This window comes from Corythoichthys intestinalis, chromosome 11, assembly GCF_030265065.1.
Source record: "Corythoichthys intestinalis isolate RoL2023-P3 chromosome 11, ASM3026506v1, whole genome shotgun sequence".
Classification (NCBI taxonomy): Eukaryota; Metazoa; Chordata; class Actinopteri; order Syngnathiformes; family Syngnathidae; genus Corythoichthys; species Corythoichthys intestinalis.
In genome coordinates this window covers 43,467,684-43,492,806 of record NC_080405.1, presented here as the reverse complement: position 1 = coordinate 43,492,806, position 25,123 = coordinate 43,467,684, and the positions used below count along the sequence as shown (strand labels likewise).

At 38.8% G+C, this 25,123-nt stretch overlaps 1 protein-coding gene across 1 annotated transcript in view; it reads right to left on the bottom strand.

Moving 5' to 3' along the window:
- tgfb5 (transforming growth factor, beta 5) overlaps window positions 1–25,123 on the bottom strand; it is a 44,261-nt gene that overhangs the window by 9,211 nt on the left and 9,927 nt on the right. The window contains exons 3-6 of the mRNA XM_057851142.1: window positions 15,884–16,016; window positions 15,708–15,818; window positions 9,825–10,008; window positions 9,428–9,581 (exon numbers count right to left, since the gene is read on the bottom strand). Of these exons, the coding sequence (XP_057707125.1) occupies window positions 9,428–9,581; window positions 9,825–10,008; window positions 15,708–15,818; window positions 15,884–16,016 (582 nt within the window). The remainder of the gene's footprint in view (window positions 1–9,427; window positions 9,582–9,824; window positions 10,009–15,707; window positions 15,819–15,883; window positions 16,017–25,123) is intronic.

Here is a 25,123-nt window from a genome sequence, read left to right as displayed (position 1 = left end):
TTCAATCAAAAAAATAAATAAATAAATAAAAAATAATTTTAAAAAATAGCTTTCACATGCATTTTTTTGTGGAGTTTTTTGAGTTTCAAATTTATTTTTGTATTCAAACATTTTTTTTAATTGAAGTGACATTTTTTTTTGGTTGAATGATAAAGACACAAATCTACCTCCATATGGCTCCGCCCAGGGGATACAATTTTTGACTGGGGTAACTACATTGGCACCACACCGGTGGGCGTACCATATTCAATGATGACAATCTCGGCGAAAAGTATTACCTAAGCAGCCTGTTGAGTTAATTGTCGAGGGTTGATTGAATATTTGCTTGATTGATTGAATATTTGCTTGTGCTCATATGTACCTAATACATACATTATACATATTGCCATATTTATTCTTATTGCTATAACCAGTAAATGATTATTGCTTGCTATACTAGGTTGTAGTATAATGTTTAAGTGTTATAAAGTGTAAAGAGGGTCGGGGTGACAACTGCCTTGCTTCATGGCCGCAACATTGCGTAACTAGACCTTCTGGGACATCTTCAGCATCTGACGTCTAGACTTTCGTCTAGACCAGGGGTGTCCAAACTTTTTGCAAAGGGGGCCAGATTTGGCTTGGTAAAAATGTGGGGGGCCGACCTTGGCTGACGTCCTTTACGTAGAACAATATATTTAAGCAAAATTTAGCAAGCCATTCAGTGTGTCACATTTGCTTTATTATTTTTTTTGATGAATAATTTCAACATTCCTGCAACTAGCCTTTGTGGCGTTCTCTTTTGACTCTCAGGCTCTTGCGAAATACTACTGCTGTGAAATTAAACGAGCTTCAAGTTGCTTCAATTTCTCGCTGCTCCCTGTAATCTTGTCGTACATGTCAGCGTGTCTTGTTTGGTAAAATCGCCTCACATTGAAATCTTTAAAAACAGCGACTGTCTCTTTGCAAATGAGGCAAGACACAGTTGTTGCGTATTTTAGTGAAGAAATAGTCCAATTTCCACCTATCCTTGAAGTGTAGGCCGTCACAGTCAACTTTTTTTTGTTGATTGTCGCCATTTTAGAAAATTGGAAGTCGAGGGTCACGCGGAGTAATGTTGCTTAGCCCTTAAATACCTGCAATATGAAGCAACTATCAGAGAATCCCAAAATTTGAAAAATAAGGTCCTAATGAAAGAAAAATTCAAAATGAATGTGTGTATTTTTTTTTCTTATGGAACCTGCAGATGCATGTGTTGACTTGCAGCCATCATTTTTTTTCCAAAAAGAAATGTCAAAATTCTAAATTAGTCTGAAAAAATCATGAAATTTTAAGTGTATCAAATGTGATACATTTGGCAATAAGGGGTTAAAGTGCTGCTGCCTTTTAGTGGGTAAATGAGGAGCAGCATTTCGTGTGTAAGCTACTTCATATGCTGGTTGCAGTACTGCTGACCAATTTATTAAATCTGTGTGCGGGCCAGATGTTATTGATTTTATGACAGAGGCTGGGGGCCGGATGAAATTTGACCACGGGCCGCATTTGACCCCCGGGCCGGACTTTGGACATGTCTGGCCTAGACCTTCGAGGTCATCTTCCATTCGAGGACATCTTCCATGGCCGCAGCGTTGCATAACTGAAGTGTCTGGGTCATTCTGACCACTTTATCTAAGTGCCTTTGCTTACACACGTGTATTTAGTTAGTTCCGCCTACATGCTCACACATAGCCAATCAAAATCACATGGGTGTCTCCAGCTTGCTTTCCCCCTCCCTTTAGGGCGGTACCTTTCTGTGTTAGGACAAGCCCCTAATAAAAGAAAGGGCAAGGAGTTTAGTTTTAGATCAATTTTGGTGACTGGCAACGTAATCTAGCATTTCACTGTCTACCTAAGGATCTATTTCTGAACTTGACACAGCCTGATTAAGAATTCCCCTCAAGAATGATGGGAAACAAAAAAACGCTCATTGTCAGCTTATTATTATAAATATTATTGTAAGTTAATTTAATTGCTGACACTGCGTTTCGGGGTCATCAACATGTTGTGCCCCCCCTCCCCTAAAAGTCAAACTCCACCTATGGTTTTGACCGATGGAGGGCGCCATGTTTTAAGCACGCAACGGACGCTCTCAGTGATGACTTCGATTCTCACTGTCACTCGACGAATACTACTGGGTTACTGCAATTCCTTCTACACGGCGAGACGTCCAACACTTGCGCTCATTGGTTAAAAGGAGCGAGTACTTACTATTTGTGTTTTTATTGAGTCTTACCTTTTCATTACTTCAAAATACTTTTTGCATGTGTTTTCCTCTCATACTTCTAAGCATAGAGTTTTCTTGTGGTAGCTTTAAAGCAGATTGTTGATCTGTTGACCACATTGGTTACGTACCATATTTGAAGCACCCTTATTTGATATTACTACATTTAAGTCATAGACTTCATAATGTATTGACAGGACATGGGGCCGATTCACCGGGGGCCTATCTCCGTCAAAGCTGACCGAGTGGAAACACAGACAGGGAGCTTTTTCCATTGAAAATTATTGTGAATAAATGCTTAAATTCCTGAATTCTTTATAGATATGGATGTAAAACAGTCTCGATTCTTGGTTAAAAGCAAAAAAAAAAATCTGCAGGTAGCATTTATTTTACGTATATATTGCGAACGATGAGGCTCGTCAGGAAGGAAATTAGCGGCTGCCATATGTAAACAAAGAGCTTTTTTTCGTTGAAAATTCTTGTGAATAAATTTCTTAATACCTGAATTCTTTATACATATGGCCGTAAAAGAGTCTTGATTCTTGGTTAAAAGCAAAAAAAAACGTGCATGCAGCATTTATTTTACGTAAATATTGTGAAGTATCATGCCAATCTCACTGATTTTTTCCCCCAACGTTTCAAAATGCATGCATGGTACGAAAAATATAATAATTACTTGCTCGAACAAATCAGTCTTTAGACAATCATTCTTCTTTTTATGCAGTACAGCTTTCATACTTTTTCAACCTAAATCCGCCGTTAGATCGCTGCATGTGACCGACTGCTAATAAATGAAGCGGAGTGTTGGACGGCCCCCTTCGGGAAGGCGTGACGCAGTGAATGGGGAATGCGTCATGTCAATAAATTATGAAGTCTATGGTTTAAGTATTTTCTTAAGGCATCTTTAGTATGTTTTGTCTGTATGCATCTAAATAAAACAAGCTGAAAGCGCAAGGTAGTACTTCGGGTGTCAAATTCGTTTTGCCGGTGTAGCACCTTTTGGGAGAACACCGTTTTTTTCCCCTTTCTCTCATCTCGTCTCATTCCGTCTTTCCTGTTCATTTTTCATTTGCTGCTCATTTTGTCAAATATCGACAGTGCTGTCATGCTCATTAATGTTCCTCTCGGGTTCAAATTGAAAGGGTTGAACAGATGACATGTTTATGTCGCTAGAGTTATTTTCTGGAAGCCCGGCGGCTAAACCATGTGACGTCACCGCCCTGCGACGTCAACAACAATGGCGACCTTCAAGTTGAACTAATTTCACAAATTGTAAGAAAACGAAAACATCAAGAGGGGTTTCAATATCAAATTATTTTAACTCATTATATTGTTTATCCTTTAAGAACTCTAAGTCTTTCTATCCGAGGATCCCTTTGAAGGCTAAATGGAACTTGTAGTGTTAGCATAGCGATTGCGTTAGCATTTAGCGAGATTAGATTTAGATTTGTTTTATGTTAGCAAGGGAGAATATGCAATGTCGCTTTAGCCTTTAATAAAGATCTGTACTGACTAATCATCACACACCAAATCTAAGTTGTACCTTTAGCATAGCATTCATGTTCATATTAGCATTAGGTTAATGCTAACTTTTTTTTCCCCATACAGTTTGTGGCATCTAGGTGGGTTTAATTCATTGAAAATAGTGGGCTGTTTCCCAGCTGAGTGTGTATTATCACCACGGAAATTGTGATGTCCTTGTAGACATTACAATTATGTGTTCGTCTGTCAATATTCATTCAAAATGGTTGCAAACCTTCATTTTTGTATTTATTTTTGGACTAAAACTTTTGAACTTTACAGACAAAAACATTTTGAGTAATTGCCAACTAAAACTAGACGAAATTTGTCTGAGTTTCCGTTGACTAGAACTCGATGAAAACAAACACATTTTGAAATGACTAAAAGATGACTCAGACCAAAAAGTATTTTCAGCCAAAAGACCAAGACGAAAATTAACACACAAAAAAAAAAAAAAACTGCAATGAATGATACAAGGCATAAAGATTATCTCACAGTATGGCGATATGATAGTTTTCGATACAATCCAATTGATCCTATTATATATGATTATCGTCTTAATATCAGGTGTATAAATCAATTTCTAGTTGCCGATGTGTGCCCGACGAGGCCTACCGCATATTGCTTGTTCCTTGATGTTAAATTGCGACCATAAAAGGTGACAGGCCATTTACTGTACGAGTTTGAGGTAAACCAGCAGCCGCAAAGTTGGAATGTCAACTTCATTGCATTGTGCATGTCAACAAAGTCTGTACATTTGATTTTTTTTTCTTCTTAAAACCTATCCTGTTCAGCTGCTTGACACGGAGAATGGAAATCTGAGTGTCCCATTGGTCTGAACAGTTTGAATTTATCATTTGGGAGTATGATATACTCCCAGTGTGATTTTTTCTTGTGTTTCATTTATTAGGAAAAAGCAGTGAGCAGGAAGGGGCTATGGGGAGACAGAAAGAAAAATGGAGAGAGAAACAGAAGAAAAGAACAAACAACAACAAAAAATCCATTGAAGGGAATATTATCCTTTCCCATATTCACTGTTTGACTGTTCGTATTACTCAAACACACTCAATATAATAAAAAGGCATTTAATTATACTTAATGAAAAACATGTAATCTATATTTGAAGTACGAAAGGCCAAATGTCAGTACAAGGGGTTAAAACTAAGGTGAACGCAAAAAGTTTGGCCTTTTGGCTGGGTTGTTGGAATTGCGCCAGCCCGGGTCGGTGAAATTGCGCTAGCAAAGTTCTGGCGGTTCGGCTGGCGTGATTCCAACGATCTGGCTAAAAGGTCAAATTCCAAGAACATTAAACGGCTACACTAACCATGAATATACTAGTAGTGCTATCGTTAGCTAATTGTATTTCCGGCTGACACCATGTGGGGGGCCTGATGCCGAGGAGAAAAAGGAGAGGTGGGGGTCATAAAGAGTTGTGATTTGGTGGGGTGGAGTGCACACAAATCAGCAATGTGAGGTGCAAAACCCACTATTATTTGAATCACTTGTAAGTGTAAATATGTTGACATCCTAGTCCATGCTGCCTGATCGCTAATCTTGGCACCGATAGTTTCTCTACGGTCTGTAAGTTTGTACATTTGACACGAGCGGACGTGTACGTCAGGCAAACGCAACAATGTGGCCATACGCCAGCTGTCTCATGGTCTTACCTCACTGACATTTTGAAGCCAAAATTTAAAAATGCTGCTTTTATTTATTCCAATTTTGTTCAAAAACAAAGTGAGGATTACTTTATTTGTAGTAAAGCCATTTTTGATTAAACAATAGTATATCTTTTTCAACTTCTATCTTTATTCCAAAATTATTCCAAATTACGTCAATGTACATTATTTTCCCACTTATGCCTATATACCTATTAGAAATAGCTTACATACAGTGGGGCAAATAAGTATTTAGTCAACCACCAATTGTGCAAGTTCTCCTACTTGAAAAGATTAGAGAGGCCTGTAATTGTCAACATGGGTAAACTTCAACCACGAGAGACAGAATGTGGAAAAAAAACAGAAAATCAGATTGTTTGATTTTTAAAGAATTTATTTCCAAATTAGAGTGGAAAAAACATATTTGGTCACCAACAAACAAGCAAGATTTCTGGCTGTCAGAGAGGTCTAACTCCTTCTAACGAGGTCTAACGAGGCTCCACTTGTTACCTGTGTTAATGGCACCTGTTTAACTCATTATCGGTATAAAAGACACCTGTCCACAATGTTAGTCAGTCACACTCCAAACTCCACTATGGCCAAGACCAAAGAGCTGTCGAAGGACACCAGAGACAAAATTGTAGACCTGCACCAGGCTGGGAAGACTAAATCTGCAATAGGTAAAACACTTGCTGTAAAGAAATCAACTGTGAGAGCAATTATTAGACAATGGAAGACATAAAAGACCACTGATAATCTCCCTAGATCTGGGGTTCCATGCAGGATCTAATCCCGTGGCGTCAAAATAATAACAAGAACGGTAAGCAAAAAATCCCAGAACCACACGGGTGGACCTAGTGAATGACCTACAGAGAGCTGGAACCACAGTAACAAAGGCTACTATCAATAACACAATGCGCCGCCAGGGACTCAAATCTTGCACTGCCAGACGGACACCCTGCTGAAGCCAGTACACGTCCAGGCCCATCTGGGGTTCGCTAAAGAGCATTTGGATGATCCAGAAGAGGACTGGGAGAATGTCTTATGGTCAGACGAAACCAAAATAGAACTTTTTGGTGGAAACACAGGTTCTCGTGTTTGGAGGAGAAAGAATACTGAATTACATCCGGAGAACACCATACCCACTGTGAAGCATGGGGGTGGAAACATCATACTTTGGGGCTGTTTTTCTGCAAAGGGACCAGGACGACTGATCTGTGTAAAGGAAAGAACGAATGGTGCCATGTATCGAGAGATTTTGAGTGAAAATCTCCTTCCATCAGCAAGGGCATTGAAGATGAGACGTGGCTGACATGACAATGATCCCAAACACACAGCCAGTGCAACAAAGGAGTTGCTTCATAAGAAGCATTTCAAGGTCCTGGAGTGGCCTAGCCAGCCAAAATCTGTGGAGGGAGTTGAAAGTCCGTGTTGCCCAACGACAGTCCCAAAACATCACTGCTCTAGAGGAGATCTGCATGGAGGAATGGGCCAAAATACCAGCAACAGTGTTTGAAAAGCTTGTGAAGAGTTACAGAAAACGTTTGGCCTCCGTTATTGCCAACAAAGGGGACGTAACAAAGTTTTGAGATGAACTTTTGGTATTGACCAAATACTTATTTTCCACCATGATTTGCAAATAAATTCTTTAAAAATCAAACAATGTGATTTTTCTGTTTTTTTTTTCCACATTCTGTCTCTCATGGTTGAGGTTTACCCATGTTGACAATTACAAGCCTCTCTAATATTTTCAAGTGGGAGAACTTGCACAATTAGTGGTTGACTAAATACTTATTTGCCCCACTGTATGTATCAGGGGTCGCGTTAACAGAATATTTTCCGTCGTTGACCGGTTTTTTAAAACGGTGACGGAAAAAACTGAAGTCCGTCTGTCATTTTGACAGGTTGCAATTCACACCCCAGACCACAGGGTGGGGAGTAAGCCTGAACGATATATCGTTTAAACATCGCCATCGCGATGTGCGTGTGCGCGATAGTCCCATCGCAAGCACGTGCGATAGTTTTTCTTTTTTTTGATCCACATACGCCTCACTTTCTGGTCTGCACACAGCCTCCTACCCTCCCTCTCCCAGCCTTTTGATCCTCTCAGTCACTGCGGCACAACGATGGCTTTGATCTGGCCAAAGAAGCAGACTTCACACGGGCATCTGTCAATCATCGTTTAACTTGTTAAACAGTTGTAAGGATGCCCCGCTGGAATGAATGTGTGTACTGTAGGGACGTTGGAGACATTTAAATGCCAGAAGTGATCATGAGGAGTTTGAAATTTCTACATGTCACTTCAACGGTCACAGCTAAACAGAAGCATTTAATAAAGCCAAGCATTTATCTGCAACAGTACTTAATTTTTGTTCAAAAATGATTTGGTTGGACAGTTATGTTTAAAACTTATCATAATTATGACATTTGAAGTGCTTAAAAAACATTTATTTACATACATTTTTCAAATCACTTTGGGAGGAAAAGTGAGAAAAAACATGTCTTATATGTATCTCTTTCCAATGCTAAATCTGAATAAATACATTGGGCACTAAAAACACACACACACACACACACACACACACACACACACACAAAAAAAAAGGGTTCTGGTCCCCATTAACCGCGTAAAACAAGGGATGACTGTACACTGTGGTGATGGTGAGTCATCTAAAGTCTTTCCAAACAGCTATTTAAGTCATCTTGTGAAAATTTCTTGAAAAAAAATATATATACATTTTTTTTTAATATCGCAATATAATATCGCAATATATCGCAAACCCCCAAAAAATCGCAGCAATAGTTTTTTCTAATATCGTTCAGGCCTAGTGGGGAGTGAGCATATTAATTAGCTATTGTCTCTCTTAATGTATGACGTCGTTGGCTATTCTGTCAGAATATTGTAGCGTCACCGGGGTCTGGCGGCGGCACCAACGCGAGGTTCTTATTGGTGCACCCGGTGTGCCAGCGCGTCATCCAATTGGTGGACTAGATTGCCGCCTGTGTATAGACCCCAATCACATGACGTCACAACTCCGCCCCCCTGACTGGAGCCGCAATATTGTGTGTCAGCTCGTCGTGTTTACACATTACCGCCACGTACATGCCTCCTATTACGGCGTGTTTTTCTGCTCGTTAACATTAATAATCAAAATAGTGAAGGCGTGTGTGGCGGTTGGTTGCAGTAACAGAGAAGATAGACGGAGAGACTTGAAGTTCTACTGTATTCTGAGAGACCCGAAGAGGAGAGAGAGATGGACTGCTGTAATTCGACAAGAAATCTGGGCACCAAACGATCACCACAGACTATGTAGTAGTCATTTTATATCTGGTAAGATGCATATAATATATAGTTAGAAGATTTTGGGCTGACAACCACAATTAAGATCATTGTGTGACGTTGGTGATTGGGGTCTATATAGTTGCCTCTTTTTCTTTGGGGGCGGAGTTGTTGTTTTGTTGGTGTTGTTGGCGGGAAGCAGAGTAAAAAGAGGGAGAAAAATACCACGACTTCCGTGTCTAATTTTTCGCCGCCAAGCAAGCGTTACAATATTAATTAAAAATGAATGAAAACTAAATACTATTGAATATGTCATCATTATTATTTTAAAAATTTAAGTGATGGGTAAAAATAGATTATGACCGGATTTTTATGACCCTGTCAGTCAAAATGACAGACAACGAACATGTCTAACGCAACCTCTGGTATGTGTGTGTATATATATATATATATATTTTTTAGCGAGATGATAGTTAGATGAGTTAAAATGTGTTGTCATAAGTAATATATCTAGTGTGCATAGCTTTACCTCACTCCTAATTTAAACTATCATTTTTGGTGTCTTTAAAATGTACCTTTTTCAAGCTCTGTTGTCATATTACGTAAGGTAATAGAAGGTAATAGAAGGTAATAGAATAGAATAGAATAGAATAGAATAGAATAGAATAGAATAGAATAGAATAGAATAGAACTGCAAATAAGTGTTGGTGAAGGTGATAAGTAGAAGCCCACCATGTTGTAGTGGTTGTTGGCGCTCCAAAGGTAAGGACAATTGCCGGCGCAGAAGTTGGCCTTGTAACCTTTGGGCTCGTGGATCCACTTCCAGTTGAGGTCTCGCCGGAAGTCGATGTAGAGCGAGCGCAGACAGCAACCTGACTCGGAACCGCTAACACACAAGGAAAACGGGTGTTTCAAGTCAGGTTATGGGAAAATAACAAAAGAAAATCGTAATGACAACGCGAAGCTGCCAGAGTGCGAGTGTAGACTAAATAAAAAAAAAAAAGAAGTCAAAACAGTATGACATTGTTCTGTCTTGACACAATCATGTTTGAAAACCACTAGTCTCGGCATTGTTCATCGAGTCTGAAAAAAAGTGTATGTTCGCGGAGAGTGTTGTAGACAGTCGTACCGCGAGCAGGTGGCCGCGTCGGTGGCCGCCGCCGCCCTCTTCTTGCGGTTCCTCTTGGCCGGGTTGTCCATGCGGTCGCTGGGCAGCAGGGTGAGGATGAGGTGAGGCGTCTTGCTGCTGAAATCTGCCTGACCTTTCACCTGACTCTGCTTCTTAAGCTGTCGCAGCTGCTCGTCGTCCACGCCTGAAAGACAAAAAATGACAACAGTTTTGGAGCGCTGCTTCGTGCCATCGCGTATGAACTTAATTAAGACGTTTCAAGTCAATTAGCCCGTTTTCTTTTCACGATATACAGTGAGGAGCAGAGGTGTTTGCACCCCTTGTGATTTTGCTAGTTCACCCACTTAGAAAATAGGTAGAGGTCTGAAATTTCAATCATACAGTAGATGCATTTCCACTCACAGAGACATGATCTTAAAAAAATTCGAGAATTCACATTGTATGATTTTTTTAAGTACAACGGTACCGCTACATACGAATTCAATTCGTTCCAGGACCTTGTTTGTAAGACAAAATAGTCGTGTGTCGAGCAGGATTTCCCCATAAGAATACATTATAATTCCCATTAATTCGTTCCACAGCTCAAAAACCTACACTAAATTCTTAATAAATAGTGCTGATACTATTACAAATGGCAATTACCCATAGCAAAACAAATAAATTATTAAAAAATGGAAAAGCAAAATAATAATAATAATTCCTGTAAAAATGTAACGAATCGGGTTCTAATGTGGCAAACGTGTTTTGCAGTTCACGGATGTGCACCCCAAGCTCATATTCTTATCAGGGCTGTCAAAATTATTGCATTAACGGGCGGTAATTGATTTTTTTAATTAACCCGTTAAAATATTTGACGCATTTAACGCACATGCCCCACTAAAACAGATTAAAATGACAGCACAGCGTCATGTGCACTTGTTACTTGTGTTTTTTTTGTTTTTTGTCGCCCTCTGCTGGCGCTTGGTTGCGACTGATTTTATGGGTTTCAGCACCATGAGCATGGTGTAATTATTGACATCAACAATGGCGAGCTACTAGTTTATTTTCTGATTGAAAATTTTACAAATTTTATTAAAATGAAAACATTAAAAGGGGTTTTAATATAAAATTTCTACAACTTGTACTAACATTTATCTTTTAAGAACTACATGTCTTTCTATCCATGGATCGCTTTAACAGAATGTTAATAATGTTAATTCCATCTTGTTGATTTATTATTATAATAAACAAATACAGTACTTATGTACAGTATGTTGAATGTATATATCCGTCTTGTGTCTTATCTTTCCATTCCAACAATAATTTACAGAAAAATATGGCATATTTTATAGATGGTTTGAATTGCGATTAATTACGATTAATTAATTTTTAAGATGTGATTAACTCGATTAAAAATTTTAATCGTTTGACAGCCCTAATTTTTTATATAATTTGCATCTTCATTTCAATGGTAAGCGTCACATTTTTCCTTTTTTTCACCACCTGTACCAACCTTTTTGAAACCTGTGTTGATTGCTCTCAGAAGAGAAATCTGCCGTGCGTCCGTTGCGGCGCTGTCATGTCGTCGTATTTCGAACATGTCATCGGATGTAGAAACAAATGGCGAGTCAAATTTTACATCGGCTGTCGAAAAGATCGTGTCGAAGCAATCGCATGTCAAGGTACCACTGTAATTTATTTCTGATTTACTGGGGTTCATAAGTATTTGTCCCCCTGAGAATCAGCAATAATTATGACACTCAAAGACTTGTCAGTCTACCTTAGAAAAAGGCCAACTTTACCCCATGAGTAACCGCCCACCCACCACCTGTTTGAGCCCATTATTGTCACCTGTGCCAAAAAAATCGATTATTAGATGCATCGCGATTCGACACGTGACGATTTGATTCCAATTCATAAATGTTCAAAAACGATGATTTTCCCTAATAACTTTATGACAGCCACTCGTAGCGGAACGAAATTCAAGACACGTCTGCCCCCTGGACACCTTTAACGGACGCACGCACAACGTTATGATGGATGCTGCCGGTTACTGAGCGAGAGATTTACTCCTTATCAAAAGACTGGAAAATTAAATTTGTGTATGAGACAGGCAGGGACCCGGCGGTCGCGCTTCTGTGCGCAAGTTATTTTTTAGAGTGAGAGGGGAAGAGGGATAGTTCGTTGCTCCTTGTCTTTCAGTTGTCCACCAGTAGTATCAAGTCGTGTTAATTGGAAAAAGTCCCTAGTGTTTTGCTCAGTCCAGTGTCCTTCTATCCGAGGTGAGTACATGAACCCCCTTTAGCCTTTTATTGTTGTTGTTTTTGAGATGTTACTAGTTAGCGCCGAGCGCTATGCTAATTAGCGACTTGTATTTCCATGTCAAGTTGTTCGTTGTTTGGTGTTGTACAAAAGTTATTCCAGATGCAGAACGTGTAAAACCAGGATTAAGTACAGCGGTAACACTACAAACATGCGAAACAGTACAGAAATCTGTGAAAACAAAGTATATTGGTTAAAAGAAGTCTTATTTCTAAAGACACTTTGTTTGTCTCCAGAAAATGTGGAATTCATTCCACCAGTGTAAATTGTATTGTATTATTGAAATAAGTACTGCTGTTTGAAACAGCTAATGTTTTTTCACCTTCTTGTGAAAAACAGCATATTGTTTTGTATAGGCATGTTGAGAAATAAGTACTGCCTTTAAAATGGTCAATGATTTTGCACTTTCTAGGGGAAAAAAAAGCAGTTCAAGGGCAGCTTGTTGTTGTATGAGGCGGAAAACACAGACAAGACTGAAAAAGCAGTTTCTGCTCTTGCACTCCTCTTTAAAAGAAACTGCAGTATTTTACGCCAAAACAACTGTTCTGTTTGATAGAAAAATATGTCTATATGCAGCCATAGCAGATTCATGGCGCATTAAGCCCCCAAACTATTTTTAATTTGTCCGTTTTAGCCTGAAAACCCCCGTTTACAGATGTCGCGCAACCGCTTTTGTTTCAACCATAGCCATAAAAAGAAGTTAAGTATTTATATTTATTATTCAAAATGTCTGTCATTTTTAGTTTAGAATCATTAATTGATGTCTAATATTTAGTTTAAAAAAAGAAAACGACTTTTAAAAATTTTTCACTCGCATATTTTAAACTTTTGAACAAATTACGTCACAATGAAAAATTTGGCGTCTGTAAAAAAGTCACGCATATCTAGCTCATAGCTATCGCTTAATTGTATTTTTTTTGTTACTGTCGCATTTTCCTCAATATGTTAGATGATAAATAATTGATCCAAACAAAGAAAATTTGAAAAAACATATATGTAAATATATGAAAAAGAAAATCTCAACCACTCCTTGCTGTCTGTGATTTCTGCATCGCGACCCTTGTTATATCACCATGTTTCACCCATTAAATCCCCCATAAATCCGGCTGTGGCCATTCACACCTGTGTCTTGACACTCGGTGATACATGCTACATGGAGTTTTTGGATCGAAACAAGGTAAGTACCCAATAATATCTCGTAAAAATTGTGGCGTCTTTAATTCTGCTCTCGCCTCCAGTTAGGGTTTTGCTGTTTAAAAATTTTTTTTTTTTTTTAAATGCCCTCCTGTTCAAAATTTTTCTTCCCCCAGAAAATTGAGATTTTAAGCTTTCCAATGATGTATCACACGTGCAAATCGGACAATTTTGAAATTTGGACAAATTGGGGGTCTCTGAGCGGAACTTCAAGTCACCTAGGTGTTTTCCGCATGTTTCCATCGTTCCTGTTCAATCATTAGGATATTTTGAAATAAATAATGGACATAAATTTGTTTGGCTACTTTACTCATTAGTAATGTACGATGCACCGATTATCGTCATAATCGTGATAACCGTGTTCATCGTCAGTACCTTGATCATCGTTCAATAATTGAATCGTAGCACCCTGAATCGTAATCGAATCGAATCGTGGGGTGCCTAAGATGGCACACCCTACTGTGCATCCCACAATCCAACTGCAAAGAAAAGGTCTTTCGAAAGACACCAGAGAAAAAAATTGTTGACCTCCACAAACCTGGAAAAGGCTATGGAACAATTAGAAAGCAGCTTGGTGAGAATAAATCAACAATTGCAGCAATTGTTAGAAAATGTCAAAGGCTAAACATGACTGATAATCTACCTCGGTCCTGGCTCCATGTAAAATCTCTCCTCGTGAGTCATCATTCATGATGAGAAAAGTGAGGGCTCAGCCTAGAACTACAAGGCAGGAGCTAGTCAAAGACCTGAAGAGAACTGATGCACAGTTTCAAATGCTACTGTCAGTAGAACAATATGGTGCAATGGTTTAAAATCATGCATGGCTCAGAAGGTTCCCGTGTTAAGGCCAGTACATGTGAAGGCCTGTCTGAAGTTTGCCAAGGACCATCCGAATGATGCAGAGGGGTCATGGGAGAAAGTCGTGTGATCAGATGAGACCAAAGTAGAACTTTTTGGTGCAAACTTTACTCTTTGCATGTGGAGGAAAATGAAGGATGAGTACAATTCCAAGAACACCATCCCCACTGTGAAGTATGGGGGTGGAATCCTCATGCTTTGGGGCTGCTTTTCGCCAAAGGGGACTGGATAACTTTACTGTATAAAGCAGAGGATGAATGGTGAAATGTATTGTCAGATTTTGAGGTACAAACTCCTTCCCTCAATCAGAGACTTGAAGATGAGTCATGGCTGGATCTTCAAACATGACAATCCTCCAAGGAGTGGCTGCATATAAGGAATATCAAGGTTCTGGAGTGGCCTAGCCAGTCTAAAGACCTCAATCCAACAGAAAATCTTTGGATGGAGCTGAAACTTCGTGTTTCTCAACCACAGCTCCGAAACCTGACAGATCTAGAGAAGATTTGTGTGGAAGAATGGGCCAAAATCCCTGGTTCCGTAAATGAAAACTTGGTGAAGAACTGCAGAGAGCGTCTGACCTCAGTAATTGCAAACAAAGGTGTCTGCATTAAATATTAGCACTGATTTTCTCAGGGGTACAGATAAGTTATGAACACCTGTAAATTACAAGTAAATAATGAAAAATCATACAATGTGAGTTCTGGCTTTTTAATTTTTTTTTTTTTTAAAGATTAGGTCTGTTAGTGGAAATGCATATATGATTGAAATTTCAGACCTCTATCTATTTTCTAAGTGGGTGAACTTGCAAAATCAGAAGGGGTGAAACTATATATGTACTCACTTTATATGTAATAACTACTTAATTTTTTCCCCAAAATGGATCCTTCAAAAATTAATTCAATTCATTTAAAATTATTAATATATTTTTTATTGCCCACCACAAAATATTTTTTTCACATAATTCTAAAAAAAAATATTACTATTTAAATAGTTTGCCCCGCCCCAAAAAAATGGATCCCTCAATTAATCAATTCATTTTATTTCAAATTATTAATGTAGTTTTTTACAGCCATTTGCAAAATATGTGTGGGCAACACTAATACTACAATTGGATGTCAAATGGGGGCCGCACAATCTTTTACCGTAGGCCGCAATTGGCCCCTAGGCCTCACATTAAGACCCAGGTCTTATATACATTTTTAAGAAAAAAAAAATTCATAATTCATGCATGAATATGTTAAATTTTGTAGCCTGGAAAGGAGGAAAAAGCTTAAAAACAAGACCTTCTCTTGTCTGAGAGCAGAATCAAACATTGATATTTTTTGTTGGCATAAAGAGGAGAAACAAACATTGGGCCGAGTGCAAATTGGGAGTAAAGCGCAGTCATTCGGAGACTGGCTCAATAGTCTCGCAGTGTTTGCGGAGAACAGAGCGACCATTATTTCACAGGCCGGTGTGTCACGGAATCGTTAATCATTCGGCGACTGCCTCGTTGGAAGCTCCTATTTTGTTGGAAAACTCTAAACTTACCTGCAAAGAGAGCCTCCAGTTCTTCGCTCTTATTGGGAACGATGTTGTTGGTGGACGGGACGAAAGTGCAGCAGGGACAATGGACGCCCAGCTTCAAGCCCAGATTGCTCGCTGACAGAAGGAAAGAAGCGATGAGAAGAGCAACAGAGCGTTTGAACCCAAGTGTTGACACCGACCTGGTTCAGAAACCCAGTCCTTGACTGTCTCTGTGACGTCCACGGAGATCCAGGATCCCCTCGCTCGGGGCTGAACGGTGCGGGAGTCGATGTAGCGCTGGGTGGACGTGCTCTCCTCGTCCGGCTTGAGCAGCTGAAGCCAAACACGTGCAATCCAAAAATGATTATTAAAATGATAATGTAGTGAACTCCCTAATCACTTAGGGATATTTATACAGTAGTGTACTGTATGTACAGTGCAAAAACACACCTTCATTAAACTACCGTAATTTTCGGATAATAAGCCGCTACTTTTCCCCCCTCATTTTGAATTCTGCGGTTTATAGTCCAGTGCGGCTTATTTGTTGATTAATTTGGGTTGATAGGTAACATTTTACATAACAGCGGCGTCATAAGACCGCCGTGATTATGACATGACACTGTCATGGGCATTAATGAATGCTTATGACTAGGGTTGTTCCGATCATTTTTTTTGCTCCCGATCCGATCCCGATTGTTTTAGTTTGAGTATCTGCCGATCCCGATATTTCCCGATCCGATTGCTTTTTTTTGCTCCTGATTCAATTCCAATCATTCCCGATAATTCTTCCCGATCATATACATTTTGGCAATGCATTAAGAAAAAAATGAATAAAACTCGGACAAATATATACATTCAACATACAGTACATAAGTACTGTATTTGTTTATTATGACAATAAATCCTCAAGATGGCATTTACATTATTAACATTCTTTCTGTGAGAGGGATCCACGGATAGAAAAACTTGTAATTCTTAAAGGATAAATGTGACTTTGTATATTGTGACTAAATATTGCCATCTAGTGTATTTGTTGAGCTTTCAGTAAATTATACTGTAGCCATTTAACTGTTCTGCCCAAATGCATGATGGGAAGTGCCACCATGACTGTGCGTAGTGGCACCAATTGATATATCTTCTCTGCGTTGGGAAATAACATAGGGTGTTAAGAAAAAGATCAACTACTACCTTTCTTCCCCACATTGCTTCCCACTATATTTCTAATTGTGGAGAGAGGGATTTTAAGGCTTTAGCCAATTATAAAAAGGCTCCAAAGACTGCCTAAATTCACTCTACTCATTTTACGTTATCTTTTAGCTCTATATGTAAGTAAAACGGTGCCATTATAGATTGAACGCGACAATGCGTGAGTGGGTCGTGCAGCGCATGCGTTAATTGCGTTAAATAATTTTACGTGATTAATTTTTTAAAAATTAATTACCGCCGTTAACGCGATAAATTTGATAGCCCTACTTTAAGCCAAAACTAAAGACTCTGGATGAGTGTAAGACATTTTGTCTGTAACGTTAAATACAAATAGAAAACGATTTAATTAAAAAACTTAAATATATTTAAAAAAGGCATATCAGATATTTTTTTGCCGATTCCGATACTTTGAAAATGACATGATCGGATCCGATCGATCGGCATCTTTACTTATGACAGATGTGATTAAGCGTCACCTGGAAAATTTTGTCAATAACTCCATTTATCTTTTACATTTAAAAGTGAGATAATTTGCCAGATGACACAAAATGACATCTGTCAAATGCATTTAATAATGCTCATGGCAGTGTAATATCATAATTATGATAGTCTTATGGCACCACTGTCAAATAAAGTGTTACCAAATAACATAACTAGCAATTAATGAAACAACTGGGGCAGTAACTGAAGAAATATTTAGCACCGAACATGAATTTTGATTGTTATTTACATCTGTAGTGCTGCAATGCATGCTAGGAGGCATGTTGGAGGACAGCAGTGTTGACCGCAGGTGGAGCAGTGATGGCCAACTAAAGCATATTGAAACGACGAAGAGTAGCAGCCAATTGATTCAAAGCTTCATAGTGGTTCATTTGGTCTCATGGATCTTACAGTCAAGCGCAGCTTATCTATGAACAAATGCCGTTTTCGTGTCAAATTTGTCAGCCAGTGCTTCAAGTAAATTTTTTTCATTTAGATTTCTTGAAATAAGAAAAATAGCTAGGCTGAAAATAAGCTTGACAAACTTATTTCAAGCAATAAATCAAAGGCTCTTTTAGAGAATAAATATACTAAACACTCGTTTTAGGTAACATTTTGTCTACTCTATGATAAGCAAAAATCACTTATTCTAAGCAGCGAATTAAGGAAATTAAATCTTTTTAAAAAGACTCTTTAAAAAATCCTTAAGCAACAAATCAAGTACTGTATATTCAATCTTAATAATAATAATAATAATAATAATAATAATAATAAAAGCATTAAACCCTCACTCTAAGCAACATTTTGCTTAGAACAAGCACAAAAAAAACTAACTATAAGCAACAAATCATTAAAATTAAACCTTAAAAAAATAAATCACTCATTATAAGCAGCAGAACAACCCAGTTAAATCATGAAATAAACTTGTTATACATTTGTTTTCTAAGATTAAAATGTCTTGTTTTTTTTCTTGTTTTAACATAAATAATCAATTCTGTCTGAAAGTTTGAGATGACCTCTGTCAAAAAAAAATGATTTTTTTCACGTTATATTGGAGTGTTTCTTATTTTAACCCTTAGATGCATAACTGGGTCAAAAATGACCCGGTGAGGTTGTTTTCTTGAAATATCTTCGGAATGAAAAATTGTTATCAATTCATGTTCCAGGTATTCCTCAAAAAACATGTTTTTGATATAATGCCATTCAAATTTTTGATGAACTTTTGATACATTTGAAGAAATTGTCATTTTTTTATTGCTACCTTAAGCTTCCACAAGTGGGTCAATAATGACCCACATGCATTTTCTATGGAATCCAATGGGAACCTTTCATTCTTATCAACTTTAGCTCTCAGGAATAAATTTACCGTGGACCACACAGACTAGGTATGTAAAAAGTGACATCTCTTAAGATTATTTTACACAGCAAGAGCTGATACGTGTACTGTATTATGTCCATATGGTATTTTTTGTGTGTGTCCTTCATGACTCTTTATTATTATTTATCAACAAATTAACCTACTTCGTAACTAGCAAGCTAACTAAGGCTAGGTTCATACCGCAGGTCCTAATGCACAATTCCGATTTTTTGTCATATCTGTTTTTTGGGCGTACCCGTTCAGACTGCCTTTGTCCATTGAGCCTGTTCAAGTATCACACATGCGCTCTAATTCGCAGTCCGAGATGCGCTGAGCAAACTGGCCCGCATGCGCAGGAGCATTGGAGCAGAGCGAAAACCGAGCATTGTCAGGCTTATTCTCAACCCATTGTATTTTTTTATGACTGTTGTCAAGCCCGCTCTCTCCCCAAAAGCCGCATTCAAGCTAGGGGCTAACGCTAATGCACAGCTGCACCGTAGCACCCTGTCTCTCTCGCTCTTTGCTGATGTTAATTGCTGCATGAATTCCAATTTCGGGGACTTGACAGTTCGGACCACAGCCACATTCTGGAAAATATGGCCCGGATGGGATTTTACCCACATACGAAAGTGACCTGGATTTAATTTAAAAATGGTCCTCTTTTGTGCAACTTTTCCCGTTTCGTTGAGTCGGAAAAACACGAAAAAATTGGATTTGTGCTAGATTTATAGCTGAAATGATCCTATAGATGTTGGATGATGGAGAGGCAGTGACGGGGTTGGACTCAAGTGTCCGAAATTTCTGATGATGAGGACCCAGACTATTGTCGACCTGGAAATCCAACTGAACAGGATCAATCTGACTCATAAGATTCCACTTATATGTCCTCTGAAGAAGAAAATGTCCAAATCATGGCCAACAGAATGAGTTGGTAGAGCTCTTACTAGAGAGAATTATCTCCCACCCAGGGCAGAAAACAGAGCCACAATATCCTCAGAAATCGGTCAGTGCCTCCACAAGGGCTTAGCAACACCGTCTCACCAAAATGCATGGCACCAAGATGCATGGGAGCTCTTCATCATTGATGATAAAATACAAAGAAGGATAAAGTCTATTGCTGTTGGTTTTTTTTTCCTTCTTCAAAAAATGTTAATTGAATCAAAGATATTTCAAGCATGAAATCATTTTTGTGTGGCCCTAAATATCATACTAATCAATATACAAGTGATTATTCTCCACCAAAATGGCAATTGGCCGATGCAGATACTGTACTGATTTTCTTTTAATACTAAATTACTGCATATGCACTTTATTGTCTACTAATTGCTAGCATAGCTTGGTCAGACACTGCTTAACTCATTGGCAGCCATTGACAGTGCTAGACGTCCAATCTATTTGAATTCAGCTTCAATTCACAGCCAACCCTCCCACTTCAAATGAATTTGGACGTCTACTAGTGTTGAACTAATTGATTGGGGGGTGCATCTTGGCCAGAGGAAGAACACATTTTATTTTTTACTTCACTGGCTGCCATTGACGGCGGTAGACGTCCAATTCATTTGAAGTGGGGGAGTGGATGCCCGAACGTCTACTAGTAATAACCTTTTTGAATTCACTGCAGAAGAATCATAGGACGCCACATGACTGGACGTCTATCATCATCTTGGGAAGAGCAACCAGTGCTCCTTTTTTTAAGGCAAGCATCTTGGGTAGGGCGACCAGCAGTTGAAAACTAAAACTCTCGAAAAATACAGTTTGCACAGTATCAGATTGTTTTTTTCTTAGTACTCCTCGGTACCGATGACATCATTTTAGTGTTATATCACTTGCTACGGTGCAACACTAATTGTTATTAAGTTATGAAATATCATAGCTCATGGATTCTGAGCGTTAAGTGTTAAATGTTACGTTTGTCCTTAGCACAGGTCAGTTCCACTACGGCTAAAGAGGCTCATTTACCCATTCAAGCCTAAATAACTCAGGCAAACTCTATATGGTCATGAATTTTTTAAAAAAAATGGAGGCATGCTAATGAGTGATTTGCTTTCCTGGGAAATCTGTGAGAGGTGTGAAATATTTGCCCACAGCCACTAAACACATTTCACACAGGAGAGTGTTGACATTCACATCTACTTTTAGACAAAATAAATAAACCTGTGTAAAAGTAGTCTGTTTTGAGACACACGTGAGTCCCCTTTAGAAACGTGTTGAAAATGTCAGTTTTGGGTTTCTGCTGGGCTCTTCTAAACCAGCGATGTCGAGCTCATCTTTGTTGGGGTTTCCTTTGAAGGGTAAATACGTACGCCAACTCGCAATTGAATCGACAACTGTTTTGATGAATCATTTTGAGAAGTTGACCTAACAATTGTCCAATTCCTCTGTTTTCAGCATTTAAATAGCATATATTTTCTTATTTTTAATTTGTGTTTTTAATTAAGAAAAGGATAAGAAAGAATAAATGGTCTCTTTTTTGTTGAATTTTTTTGTTTGTTTTTGGGAGAAAAAAAATATGTTAACATGTAGAAAAAAATATGCGTATAAATATAATGACAACCTATTTTTTGAATGCAAAAAATAATAATCTTTTAATCATCAAAAAACTAAAATGTTCTCCTTTTTGTTAAATTGTTCTTTGGAAAAAAAAACTGTAAATACCCCTCTAATATAGAAATGTATATTTGTTTGTTTTAAATTTTAAATAAGGAAAACAACTATCTATTTAGGGTGTAGTCCAAAAATGATGGTAGTTTCGGGACACACAAAATTATGTTGCAGGCAGTATTTGGCCCCCGGGCCTTGAGTTTGACACCAGGGATGTCGAAATCCTTTTGGTTCATGGGCAACATGATAGCAATTAGATCTCATGTGGGCTGGACAATTTTATTTTTGGCCTGCCATTGACGGCACCAAACATCCAATCTCTTTTGACCAGTAAAAATGGCTTGGATGTCTAGCGATTTCCATGGGACTGAAAGATGAGGATTCACAGTCATTATTCAAGTTTAGGTGAATTGGACGTCGGTCGTTGTCAATGGCAGGTATTGAGTTAATTTTGTGTCACTTCCTTGTAATTTTAGGATACTTACGGGTCACTTTCTATAAATATTGGATTATTTCCTGTTGATTTTTTTGCTGCTTCCTTAATGGCTGCCATCGGCCAGTCCATTTTGACTGGAAGTTGGTCTGTGGTTTCGTTAACGACAATTTTTTCATGACAGTGACGTGACGATGACGAGCTAAAAACGTGCCATGGGCGATTAACATAACGAGACAAATGCCAGTTCACGTTATACGAGATGAGAACAAGATGAAAATATGCCACAGTTTCTGTCATATGTTCACAATTGTGACATTTTCTATTTTTATGTGGAGCAGCCTGGATCGTAGCAGTGTTTAGTCGTGTCACTCATGTGACGTGCTGTGCCCCCACACACACTCACTGGTGTCCTCTCCAGGCTGCAGAAGATTTGTTTTCTTATCTTGGCTAGAGAGAATATGCCATGTTGCTTTAGCCTTTAAAAACCTGTGCTGAGTGATCATCACACACTAACTGTAACTTGTAGTGTTAACCTAGCGTCTGCGTTAGCATTAGCTTTTAGCGTGGCGAGCGTCGCCTTAAACTCTTGGAAAACTTTTTTTTAAACGTAGTTTTTGACATCCTGGTGGGATTAATTAATTGAAAATAATGTACTGTTTTCACGCTGAGTGTGTATGATCACGATGATGCCGATGTCCTTGTATAAGCGAAAATTATGTGCTCGTCTGTCAATGTTTATTTGAATTTGTTGGAAACCTTTATTTATTTGTTTTTTGACTGAAGCTTTTGAATTTTGCAGACGAAAACATTTTGAAACTAGAAGAAATTTGTCTTACGTTTTTGTTGCCTAAAAATAGATGAAGCTGAACATACAGTGTATCACAAAATTGAGTACACCCCTCGCATTTCTGCAGATATTTAAGTATATCTTTTCATGGGACAACACTGACAAAATGACACTGAAACTGACAATGAAAAGTAGTCTGTGTGCAGCTTGTATAATAGACCTAATTTATTTTCCCCACAAAATAACTCAAAATATAGCCATTAATATCTAGACCTAGACCTAAATGTTACCTAGTAGTAAATATATACATCCCTAGATGTCCAAATTGAGTACTGCTTGTCATTTTCCCTCCTTAATGTCATGCGACTCATTACAGGAGTGATGTCAGCATTGCTGCAGAGATTGAAGAGGTGGGGGGTCAGCCTGTTAGTGCTGAGACCATACGCCGCACTCTACATCAAATTGGTGTGCATGGCTGTCACCCCAGGAGGAAGCCTAATCCGAGGACGGTGCACTGTCCTGTATTTATTTTCCCCTCAAAATGTAGCCATTAATATCTAAACCCCTGGCAACAAATATGAGTATATCCCTTAGTGAAAGTTGTCAATATTAACATACAACATGTCAACTGTCAATATTTTGTGTGGCCACTAGAGGTAGGAATCTTTGGGCACCTAACGATTCGATTACAATTACGATTCAGAGGCAACAATTCGATTATAACGATTATTGATGACACCCACAAACCCCCCAAGTTATTAGCTGCTTTCAATGTTTCGTACATTAGTTACAAAAATTGTACAAAAAGCCTCTCAGACTTAAATAAACGACTATTTCAGTATCAAGTTAACAGTTCAAAACAGTAAATAAAATATTCAAGTCCCTATTCTGTATCAGCAGCTTTGAACTACATTTAATTAATTTAATGTTGTGAATCAACCGTTAAAGTTGTTAAAATTGCTCCCATTATTCCATACTTTCCCTTCTGTCTACTTTAGACATGTGAAAGTTTAAAACTGTTTTAAAGATAATTTCAAGTTAAGATTTTGCCAATTTAGGAGTATTTTAGATAAAATGGTAATTCAATTTGCTACAACGGAGCCTTCTAGAGAAGTCTCCTGCTTTAAGTTAGTTTTCAATACATGTGCTGCTAATGCCATTGAGTGTCATTTTGTATCTAGTTCTGTATACATGATATCTATTACCTACCGTAACATGATATGGACGTAGTTTGTAGCGGCTGTCGGCAGCAGTCAGGTATTATTGTTTTTTTATCTAGCGGCATGAGTTGAGCCAGAGCCGTGAGTTGAGCTTGTCATTAGCCGGGTAATGACAAGCATGATGTTTACTCTCCGGACGCAATGCGCTCCGTTCCTCCTTGCGTCCCGAAGATCGCGCTGACTGTGTTTTAGTTTCGCTTCACTTGACATATTTCAATAATCGGAATTTGGATGTTTGTGAATCATTCTCGAATCTTGCACGGCCGAATAGCGAATAATCTAAGAATCGGAAATTTCGCACACCTCTAGTGGCCTCCACTATTATCCAGAACTGCCTTTACTCTCCAGGGCATGAAGTTGACCAGAGCTTCACAAGTTGCCAATGGAATGTTCTTCCACTTCTGCATGACGATGTTGCGGAGCTGCCGGATATTTGAGACTTTGCGCACCGCCACCTTCCGCTTGGGGATCCCCCAAAGATGTTCTATTGGGTTCAAGTTTGGAGACCTGCTTGGCCAGTCCATCACCTTTGCCCTCAGCCTCTTCAGTAAAGCAGTGGTCATCTTGGAGGTGTGTTTGGGGTCATTGTCATGCTGGAACACTGCCCTGCGACCCAGTTTCTGGAGGGAGGGGATCATGCTCTGCTGCAGTATTTCACAGTACATGTTGGAGTTCATGTTTCCCTCAATGGAATGTAACTCTCCAACACCTGCAGCCCCAGACCATGACATTCCCATCACCATGCTTGACTGTAGGCATGACACACTTATCTTTGTACTCCTCACCTGGTCGCCGCCACACATGCTTGAGACCATCGGAACCAAACAAATTAATCTTTGTCTCATCAGACCATAGGACATGGTTCCAGTAATCCATGTGCTTTGTTGATATGTCTTAAGCAAACTGTCTGCGGATTTTCTTGTGTACCGTCTTCAGAAGACGATTCCTCCTGGAGTGACAGCCATGCACACCAATTTGACGTAGAGTGCAGCGTATGGTCTGAGCACTAACAGGCTGACCCTCCACCTCTTCAATCTCTGCAACAATGTTCACAGCACTCCTGCAACGATCTTTCAAAGAAAGCATTTGGATGTGACGCTCAGCACATGCGCTCAACTTCTTTGGATGACCAACCCGAGGCCTGTTCTGAGTGGACCCTGCTCTTTTAAAACGCTGGATGATCTTACCACTGTGCTGCAGCTCAGTTTCAGGGTGTTGGCAATCTTCTTTTGGCGTAGCAATACATCTTTTAAGATCCTCAGAGAGTTCTCATGGTGCCATATGGTGCCATGTTGGAACTTTCAGTGACCAGTATGAGAGAGTGTGAGAGCTGCACTACAATTTTGAGCACAT